General features: G+C 66.2%; 2 protein-coding genes across 3 annotated transcripts; one reads left to right on the top strand and one right to left on the bottom strand.

The window, feature by feature from the left end:
* Nucleotides 1–115: 115 nt before the first annotated feature.
* GAMT (guanidinoacetate N-methyltransferase) lies at nucleotides 116–2,796 on the top strand. Its single transcript, XM_082330986.1, has 6 exons — nucleotides 116–325; nucleotides 942–1,087; nucleotides 1,173–1,236; nucleotides 1,561–1,628; nucleotides 1,863–1,973; nucleotides 2,328–2,796. Exons 1-6 carry the CDS (start codon nucleotides 142–144, stop codon nucleotides 2,466–2,468), a joined length of 714 nt encoding a protein of 237 aa, XP_082187112.1. The 5' UTR covers nucleotides 116–141; the 3' UTR covers nucleotides 2,469–2,796.
* Nucleotides 2,797–3,603: 807 nt separating this feature from the next.
* Nucleotides 3,604–8,019, bottom strand: NDUFS7 (NADH:ubiquinone oxidoreductase core subunit S7). 2 transcript variants are annotated; one of them, XM_082330978.1, is made up of 8 exons: nucleotides 7,933–8,019; nucleotides 7,374–7,410; nucleotides 7,016–7,084; nucleotides 6,008–6,125; nucleotides 5,117–5,296; nucleotides 4,986–5,032; nucleotides 4,150–4,238; nucleotides 3,604–3,817 (listed from the first exon to the last, which is right to left on the bottom strand). In XM_082330978.1, exons 1-8 carry the CDS (start codon nucleotides 7,946–7,948, stop codon nucleotides 3,720–3,722), a joined length of 654 nt encoding a protein of 217 aa, XP_082187104.1. In that variant the 5' UTR covers nucleotides 7,949–8,019; the 3' UTR covers nucleotides 3,604–3,719. The 2 variants fall into 2 exon arrangements, with proteins under 2 accessions (XP_082187104.1, XP_082187103.1); XM_082330977.1 differs by lacking the exon at nucleotides 7,933–8,019 and having other exon boundaries at nucleotides 7,374–7,848.
* Nucleotides 8,020–9,595: the final 1,576 nt, after the last annotated feature.

Here is a 9,595-nt window from a genome sequence, read left to right as displayed (position 1 = left end):
GGGCCCCAGCGCGCCGTGCACGCTCAGCACTTTTCCAGCCCCAGCTATTTAAAGCCGGCCAAGACCCCGCTGGCCCTTTCCCTCCCCCAGCGCCGCTGAGCCCAGCCGGTGGACTTTCCTCCCCGCAGCGGCGGCACAGCCATGAGCTCCCAGCCGGCGGCGAGGCCGATCTTTGCGGAGGGCGAGGATTGCCGGGCGGCCTGGCGGGAGGCGACGGCCGGCTACGATGTGCCGGACGCCCACCTGGAGATCCTGGGGAAGCCGGTGATGGAGCGCTGGGAGACCCCCTACATGCACTCGCTGGCGGCCGTGGCCGCGTCGAGGGGTAACGGGGGCCCCGCGGGCTCGGGGCCGTGCCGTGGGGTGCAGCTCGGGCGTGGGGAGCGGGCAGCTGCCCCGCAAGTGAACAGCGTTGGGGGGGGACGCAGGTGCCGGGGGACCCCGCTGCGTGCGCCCCGCTTGCTGCCGGTGCTCCCCACCGGTGGGCGCGGGGCCGCGGTGGCACTTGCGCTCTCGTGTCAGGGTGACACATTCCCCGAAGGGGCCGGGGCCGTGGGGAGGGGGTGCAGCCGCGCGCGGGGGCAGAGCGGAGCCCGGCCGGGCCCTGCCGCTTCTCGGGCTGCGTTCCCCCGCGCCGGCAGCGCCGCTGCCAGCGGTTGCTTGTTCCCGCTGCAGCTGCCCGGGGGTTTCGGTGGGGGCAAAGAGCCGCTGCGGGGGACGGGGGCACGGGGCCGCTCCCGGCTTCTCGCCCCAGCGCGGGCAGCGCCGCGCGTTCCCAGCCCGCGCCGAAAAAAGCCCCGTTCAGGGAAAGAGCGGGGCAGCGTTCGGGGCTGGGGGGCTCCGAGGCAGGGGAAACCCAGGGCTCTGCGTTGGCTGGGCCCGCGCCGGCTGCCCGGCGGCCCCGGGGAGGCTCAGCCCCCCAGCTGCCCTCTCGTCCCCAGGCGGCCGCGTGCTGGAGGTGGGCTTCGGCATGGCCATCGCCGCCACCAAGGTGGAGGAGTTCGACATCGAGGAGCACTGGATCATCGAGTGCAACGAGGGGGTTTTCCGGCGGCTGGAGGAGTGGGCCAGGACGCAGCCGCACAAGGTCCGGGGCGGGCTGCGCCGGTGCGCGGTGCCGGTGGGCGCCTGCCGCCGGGGCTCACCGCTCTGCCGTCCCGTCCCGCCCGCAGGTCGTGCCCCTGAAGGGGCTGTGGGAGGACGTGGTGCCGACGCTGCCGGACGGGCACTTCAGGGGTGAGGCACCGCGCGGCCGAGGCCGGCGGGACCGGGGAGGGGGCGGCGGGGTGGGGGGCCCACGGCAGAGCTCGGGGTGCAGGCGAGCACCCAGCCCGGCTCCCTCCCGCGGTGGCGGGGACGGGCTGCAGCCGGTGTCCCCGGGGAGCGGCGCCTCGTCCTGGGGAGCCGCACGTCGCTGCCTGCCGGGGGGCAGGGTGCAAATTTAAATAGGAAGAAATAGTGACAGGGCGCCAAGGGGGATCCTGCCCCCGGCACCTGAGCCCCGCCGGCGCCTCGGTGGTCTCTCCCGGCTAACGGAGGGTCTCCGGTGTTCCCGGGCAGGGATCCTGTACGACACCTACCCGCTGTCGGAGGAGACCTGGCACACCCATCAGTTCGCCTTCATCAAGGTAACGTGGCAGGGTGCAGCACCCGCACCCCGGCCCCGCAGCGCCCGCGCCTCCCCCTGCCCTTCGCGGGGGGCCGGAGCCCCCGGCTCGGCGGGGTCTGGGGGAGACGGGGGCTCCCAGGGCAGAGAGGAGAATTTCGGAGCTCAGGAGTCAAAGCAAGGGGCGCTGCGCAAGGCGAGGGCAGCGCGCTGGGTGCTGGGTGCTGAGCCAGGCCCCCCTCGATTCCCGTCGCAGGACCATGCCTTCCGCTTGCTGCAGCCCGGCGGGGTCCTCACCTACTGCAACCTGACCTCCTGGGGGGAGCTGCTGAAGACCAAGTACAGCGACATCGAGAAGATGTTTGAGGTGAGCGCCCTTCCCCGGGCTGGGGGGGGCCGGCACCCCCAGCCCGACCCGGGGTCCCCAAAGCCACCCCGTCAGCCTGGGCACCTCCGGGCGCTCGCCCACGCCGTGGCCGTGGCGCAGCACGAGCCAGAGCGCTCCACGGTGACCTAACTCATCCGCGAGGGCTGGGGCTCGGCGGGGAGCACCCGAGGGAGGGTCCGAGGGTTTTTGCCCGCGGCAGCCCAAGACGGGGCTGCCTGCGCCCCGCTGCTCGCGCCGTCCCCTCTCCCCGCCGGCCGGGGCTCAGCAGCGGCTCCGCTCGCCTCGGGGCAGCTCAAAGCATCGCTGCTCCTTTCCGCCCCTCCTCTCCCGCAGGAGACCCAGGTAGGGCACCTGGTGGAGGCCGGGTTCAAGAAGGAGAACATCAGCACGAGGGTGATGGACCTGGTGCCCCCCGGGGACTGCAGGTACTACTCCTTCCACAAGATGATCACGCCCACCATCGTTAAGCACTGAGGGTGCCGCAGCCTGGCCCCGCAGCGGAGGGGAGGCTGAGGACGCGCGCTGCGAGGAGGAGCAAAGCTCCCGTCTCCTTCGAGGTCACGAGAGAAGACGGAAGCCGATTGATCCGGAGGCGTGGGACGGACGCCCCGGGCCCGGGGGAGCTCCTGGACTGGGGCTGGGGCCCCCGCTCTGTCCCAGCGGCCGCTTCCCGCTCAAGACGCCCTCGTCTCCAAATACCTCGATTAAGCCGCAATTCAAGAGCGCAGCTCAGAGCCTTCGGGGCTTCGGGATGAGAGGTTTCCTCTAAATTAAAGGGGTGGCTTTCCGCACACCCGCCCCGTAACCTAAAGCCAGGCGGGAGCGACGGGGGAGAGGGGGCAGGTGGGGGCACTTCCATTTCGGCTGCTCCCGGAGCCGCTCCCGGCGACGCTGCCCCGGTACTTCTGGCTAAGGCTCGCCGCAGCGAGCTCCGAGCCCCACGACCTCCCTGCACTTCAACAGCGCACAAATGACGTCTCCTCTCTACCCAGAAGGGATGAAATCCATTAAAAAGGAACGGAACACAGCCGCTGTTGCAGAGCAGTTTGTCTTCCGAAAGCGGGTGCGTAACTCCGCAGGGCCCCGCTCCTCGGCCCAGGCGGCGGGAGAACGCCGCACCAGGCGCCGGGACGCAGCCGGCACCGGAGCCCACCCTGGGCCGCTTTATTCCTACCTGCCAAGGAGCGCTGCGGCTTGCGTTTTTGTTAGTCATATTCTGCTTTTAAACATTAATATTTTACTTGCATTACAGAACTAGAATTGATTTGGGGCTGCTGTGCGCACAGATATAAAGGATTTATTAGATCCTTTGTAGGAATTCTAAACAAAAAGCCGGTGGCGAGTGAGAGGCGAGCTCGGGGGAGCTCGGGGCTCACCTGGACGCGCGTCGGTCCCAAAGCTTCCTACCAAAGCCGGAGAGCAAAGCCCCTCGCCCGCGACAAGGCATTGGTGTCGCGACAGGCAACTCCAAACGGTCTCCTGCCCTCACAGGCTGCCCAGACCAGGCAACGCCGCACGGAGCGCCACCGCGTTCCAACTCCCGCTTTTTAATTCCGTTTTTAAACGCGTTAAAGCCCTCGAGACAAGAGGGATGTATTAAAGACAGAAGGGCGTCTTAACCCGGCAGAGGTTTATTGGAAGGCTCGTGAGGACAGAGACTTATTGTGCGTACGAGTGCAAGCGGGTGCCCCGGGCGGGCGGTGCTGGGCCGTCACAAACAACAGCTTATTTCCTGTACCAGATCTGAATCTTCTTCTCCCGTTTGATTTTCTTCTGAAGCTGCAGGATCCCATAGAGCAAAGCTTCAGCAGTGGGCGGGCAACCTGAGAGAGAGAAAAAGGAAGCCCGCGGGGCTGCTACCTGCGCCGAAACGTGGCCGGCAGAACGGGGCTTTGCCCCAAAGCGGGCTGGGATTCCCCTCGCTTCGTGCACGTCGGGGGCCGCAGAGTGCACAAAAGCACGGGGGCTGCTTTAGCTCAAAGCAGGTAAAGCGATGGCGCTTTTTGGAAAGGCCGTTAGGAAACGTAGCAACGCTCTGCGTTTCGGCAAGGGGGCATCTCGCAGGAGCGCGCGTGGCCGGCTGCGCTGCCGCCCGCACCCTGCGCGGCGGGAACGGCCAGCGGCGTCGGCAGGACCCCAGGGTGCCCGTCCTCACCTGGCACGTAGATGTCCACCGGCACGATGCGGTCGCAGCCCCTCACCACGGAGTAGGAGTAGTGGTAGTAACCCCCGCCGTTGGCACAGCTGCGAGAGACGGGCGGGTTTCGGCGCGTTGCCAAACGCGGCTCGGCCGCCCGCGGGGAAGGCGAGGAGGCGAAGGGGAAGGGGAAGCTCGGCCGCGGGGCGCGGAGCCCCCTGACAGGTTTTACAGGAGGGGGCGGCTCACGCCGCGGCCGCGCAGCCTCCTCACGAGCGCTGGCTGGACGGCGGAGGCTGCGCTCCCAGGCTGTGCCCCCGCAAACCCAACCGCTTCCATCGCTCTTCCAAAGCGGACGCCCGGAGGCTCCTTCCCCTCTACCGCAAAAGCTTCTCTATTTTGCCACACCTGCACCGAGCGTTTCTAGAACTGGGCCTGTCCCCTCCAGGCCCCGGTGAAACGGCCGCCCTCGGCCCCAGCAGCTCCGGGAGAGGAACGCGTCGTCAGTTCCACCGCGCCAGATTTCACGCCGCGCAGCTGAAGCATTTTGAAAGCTTTCGGCTAAATGCAAAGCCCGAGATTCTGGATGTGTAAAGTCCCCGGGCTCTGGCAGCTGCGAAACCCCCAGAGGCTCTCACTGGGAAGACTCCGCAGTCCGCGGCGACTTGACATCGTTCTCCTCACCCTAACCACAGGGCCTTTAGGTTTCACTTGCAACAAGGCCTCTTTATACAATTCAAGGGGTCGGAAACACAAATGAGAAACGGGTTCCCCTCCCTCCCTCCCCCCGCTCCAGCAGAGAGACCGGATTTCTCCCACGCGGCACGAGGCGATGAGGGTGTCCCGGCACTCACCTCCCCATGGAGACCACGTAGCGCGGCTCCGGCATCTGGTCGTAGACCTGCAGAGCACAGACGTTTCAGACCGCCTCCCACGCGCGTCCAGCGCGCGCAGCCGCGCTCGAGGCAGCCGCCGCCGCCTGTACCTTTCGAAGAGCCGGAGCCATTTTGTTTGTCAGGGTGCCGGCCACAATCATGACATCAGCTTGCCGGGGACTGGCTCGAAACACCACCCCAAAGCGGTCCATGTCGTAGCGCGGAGCCGCCATGTGCATCATCTCCACGGCGCAGCATGCCAGGCCAAACGTCATCGGCCATAAGGAGCTCTGCGGCGGGAGAGAGGCAGGTTACGGGTAAGAACGCGGAAAGCGGGGGCCGAGACCCCGGGGGGGTGACCCAAAGAACAAGAGCTGACCAGACAGAAAAGGAACCAGAGCAAGGAAAGTTTCAAGGTCTGTTCGGTCAGAGCATCGCAAACGAAAACGGTGTTTGCCATTACGCAGGAGAGCAAAACCCGCGGCTCCGGGGAAACAGGCGCGCGGAGATCTGCGCGTTTGCAGCCTCGGAGACGCTGAAGGTGCTCAAAGCCGTAGACGCTCCCCTTTCCATCTCACGCTGCTAAAGCGGCCGCCTCAGAAGCCCTGCACGAGGGCAGCGGTGACAGAAGGCAAAACTCAGCGGAGGCAGAGCGCGCTGGGTTCGGGGCAGCATCGCTTGCGCGGCCGCCTCCGCGGCACAGAGCTCGTTACGAGGACCACGTACAACCAGAAAGCGCCTCTTGCTTGTTCTGAAGGAGAGCTCGGCGCAGACCGGCAGCCGGCGCTGCTTCGCACCACCCTCACGTTACGCCTCTCCCCCAGTCCGACACAGAACCCCAAACGTCACCCTCTGGCCAAGAACCGCGGCTATTCCCCCGCGGAGAATTTTGAGCCTATTTTTGTCCCGAGGAGGAGATGGCTCAAATCCATTTCCCGCCAGCACCTCGAAGCATTTGATACCATTTCTCCCTAGCGAGCACGGCCGCGTCAGCGACTCACCCTTCGCGCCCAGTTGATCAGGTCATCGAGTTTGGTGACGATGTATTCGCCCTTGCTAGCGGGGACGTAGGATTTTTTCTGGACAACAGCTGAGCTCTTTTGCTGGACTTGGACAGAGCTGAAGACAAACGGCGCAGTAGTATCAGTCTCCAATTATTAAGTGTAACTGCAGAACACAATCATTAGCCTCAAGGAGCTGTGATCCCATAAAGAATCCATGGCGCATGCATAGAATCACAGAATCGTTTGGGTTGGAAAGGACCTTTAAGATCCTCGAGTCCAACCGCTAACCCAGCGCTGCCAAGGCCACCACTAACCCACGTCCCCAGGCACCACATCTCCCCGGCTTTTACATCCCCCCAGGGGTGGGGACTCAGCCCCTGCCCTGGGCAGCCTGGGCCAGGGCCTGGCAGCCCTTTGGGGGAAGGAGTTTTTCCCAATACCCAACCCAACCCTGCCCTGGCGCAGCTTGAGGCCGTTCCCTCTCGTCCCATCGCTTGTTCCTGGGGAGCAGAGACCGACCTCCCCGGCTCCAGCCTCCTTTCAGCCGTTGCAGAGAGCGATGAGGGCTCCCCTCAGCCTCCTCTTCTCCAGGCTGAGCCCCCCCAGCTCCCCCAGCCGCTCCTCCCCAGCCTTGTGCTCCAGCCCCTTGTCCATTGCTTTGGGACAATCTCACACCCTCTGCTGCTGCTGCAGACTGTGTCCGTAACAGGGATTTTTCTCCCCACTGCGGGGAGATCTGCGGAGTTTGTTGCTCAGGCAGAGCCCCTCTGTTTGCTGGACCCAAATTACGGAGGGTGCCTGGCAGGCTCATCTCCAGGGCTCACAGACTGACAGCTGCCTGCCAGTTAATCCCGGTTTTTAAGAAGCGAGGCAAGGAGAAGATTGTCATGCGTACGCGGACAGAGCTATGGCAAACAGAAAGCTTCTTCCCCTGTACCCCCTGGGACCCCCACCCGCGGGAGGGAGGGCACAGCCGAGGAACCTGCCCCGAAGCGCCGGCGTTACCTGTCGGCACGGTCGGCTGTTGGCGTCTGATGGAGCAGCTGAGTGTGAACAGATGTCACCACACCCGGCCTGGGAGAAGAGAAAAGCCACTGCACCTCCGTGTGACGCGGTCGTGCACCCCCTCCGCCCGTGCTGCTCCCCGGCCTCGGCCGCAGGAGCTCGCACCGCTGCCCTCCCCGCGGGAGGCAGAGCGGCCCCAGACACAAGAAATCAAGTGCTCCGATCAAACCCAGCCGGAGCAGAGAACCCCACGGAACAGCCGCCCTCCCACCCGCCCCGGCACAGCCCCCTCGGGGCTCCCCGGCCCAGGGCTGCCATCGCCCCGGCTCCCCCCGCGCCCTCCGGCCCCGGCCCTCACCGCCAGGCCAGCACGCCGCGCCCGGGGAGGCGAAGACCTGCAACGAGAGGACGGGAGAGCTCAGCTGCGGCCGGGGGCCGCCACCGCGGGGAAAGGGAACAGCCCGAACTCGGCAGAGAGCCCAGCATGGGACCCGCGCCCCGGAGACGAGCCCTGGGCTGCCCCGGAGGGGACAGGGACGCCCCACGGCCCCCGTCCGCTCCCCGGGGCCCTCAGCCCCACTGATGAGAGCCAGCCCCGAGGAGAGCTGCGGTCCCTGCCTCGTCCCGGAGCCCCCGGCCCGGCCCGGTTCCCTCTCAGGGCCCCGGAGCCCCCGGCCCGGCCCAGTCCCCCCTCAGGGCCCTGGGCCCGGCCCAGTCCCCCTTCAGAGCCCCGGAGCCCTCAGCCCTATTCCCTGTCAGAGTCCCGGAGCTCCCAGCCCGGCCCGGTTCCCTCTCAGGGCCCCGGAGCCCCCGGCCCGGTTCCCTCTCAGAGCCCCGGAGCCCCCGGCCCCCCTCAGGCCCCCCTCCCGGCTCAGCCCCTCGGCAGAGGGCGGCGGCCTCCCCCCGGCCCCGCTCACAGCCCAGCGCCGCCATCTCGCCCGCAGCCCTTCAGGCAACCTCTGGGCGCGGTGCACCCGCTAAGCGGCCCGGCGCGGGCCCGGTGCGCGGCCTCAGCGCTCCGGCGGGGAACGCGGGGCGGCGCGGCGGGTTCCGGGGCCGCCCGCCGGGCCCGGGCCCGGCCCGCGGTAAAACGGGTAACGGGGGGGGGGACGGCGGCGGCGAGCGCGTCCCGGTGCCGCGGGGCCCCGGCGGGTGGGGAGCGGCGGCGCAGGAAAATGAATCGGCCGTCCCTGGGTGGGCTCGAACCACCAACCTTTCGGTTAACAGCCGAACGCGCTAACCGATTGCGCCACAGAGACCGCGCTGCCAGCGCCGCCGCCGCGCCCGCCGCTGTGGGCAGCGGGACCGAGCCGGTACCGGCCGCGCCGCGCCCCCCGCCCCGTCCCGCTGTATCCCGCCGCATCCCGCCGCGTGTCCCGCCGTATCCCTCCGCATCCCGCCGCGTGTCCCGCCGTACCCCGCCGCGCCGCCCCCGCCGCTCTCGGCCCCCCCGGGGGTCACGGGAGGGGGGGGGGCGGGCTCTGCCGCGCAGCCGAAATAGCTCAGCTGGGAGAGCGTTAGACTGAAGATCTAAAGGTCCCTGGTTCGATCCCGGGTTTCGGCAGCCGCTTCTTTTCCCGGGGCTGCAAAACCTCCCGGCGCCACAGCCGCCGGCGAACGCGTCGCCCCCTCCCCGAGCCCCGCTCCGCACCCCTTTGCTTTTTAATATCCTAAAATCAACAGCAGCAGGGGCGGGAGGCGTCAGGCGAAAGGAGGTGCCGCCAACGCTGCGGTTTTATCTGATACACAAAACTAATCTTTGCCCGATATCAAATCGGTGTGGAAGTGCGCAGCAAAGACCACAGCTTACAACCGGTGTTCGAACTAAACGAGCACGTTCAAGCCTCTGCTGATTCCCCTCACCCGGCTTTAACCGATTTCAGACCACGATTCCGTGCAGCGCAAGACCGAACTGGCTCTGGGGGTAGGAACAGCACCGCGCAACCTCCAACACCCGCTTCCCAAGCGGGAAGGGGGTTGAGAGGCGCAAACATGGGAGGGTGCTCCAGCCCCATGCACCCTCCGTCGCCCTGGGGCAGGAGGATGCAATAACTTGTCCGTGTTGAATCAAACGAAGGCAGCATCAGGCGAAAGGCAGGAAAAGTAAGGACGGAGATAAAGGCAAGGCGACTGGGGAGTTCCGCTTCCGTGGGGCGGATCCTAACAGCACCATCCCAGAAAAGGCAGTATGGGTTTTTAATGAAAAATAAAGACTAGGCCAGTACGTACCCATCGTGTGCCTGCGCACGGCCCTTCGCAACGTGAACAAGGACTCCAAACGCACGTTGAAACCGATGGTAGAGTACAGAGTCACCACAAGTGCAATAAAACACATTGGGACAATTACCACAGCCAGAATACACAGCTGCATCCCCATTTACACTTAAACTTCTTCCTTAATTTCAAGTCATCTTGGTTTCTACTGGACAGGCGAGTAGATCCCATTCTCATTACAATTAGAAAAATACCATCGTCGGGCTTTTCCCGGGGAATAGCTGTCGGTACGACCGTGAGCCTGTCAAAGCGGATTTGCAACAGGCTGCAGCCTTAGCAAACGCTGGGGGAGGGAACTGCGCGTGA

The sequence above is a fragment of the Platalea leucorodia genome (assembly GCF_965183815.1).
Source record: "Platalea leucorodia genome assembly, chromosome: 21".
NCBI lineage: Eukaryota > Metazoa > Chordata > Aves > Pelecaniformes > Threskiornithidae > Platalea > Platalea leucorodia.
The sequence above is the reverse complement of the archived record's forward strand: the minus strand, read 5'-3'. Positions and strand labels throughout refer to the sequence as shown.

Coding starts and splice junctions, on each gene's coding strand:
- GAMT (XM_082330986.1), top strand. CDS start 142: ATGAGCTCCCAGCCGGCGGCGAGGCCGATCTTTGCGGAGGGCGAGGAT. Junction 326..941: donor GGCCGTGGCCGCGTCGAGGG/GTAACGGGGGCC, acceptor TCTCGTCCCCAG/GCGGCCGCGTGCTGGAGGTG. Junction 1,629..1,862: donor ATCAGTTCGCCTTCATCAAG/GTAACGTGGCAG, acceptor TTCCCGTCGCAG/GACCATGCCTTCCGCTTGCT.
- NDUFS7 (XM_082330977.1), bottom strand. CDS start 7,501: ATGCTGGGCTCTCTGCCGAGTTCGGGCTGTTCCCTTTCCCCGCGGTGG. Junction 6,126..7,015: donor ACAGCCGACCGTGCCGACAG/GTAACGCCGGCG, acceptor GTTTGTCTTCAG/CTCTGTCCAAGTCCAGCAAA. Junction 5,033..5,116: donor TGGCTCCGGCTCTTCGAAAG/GTACAGGCGGCG, acceptor TGTGCTCTGCAG/GTCTACGACCAGATGCCGGA.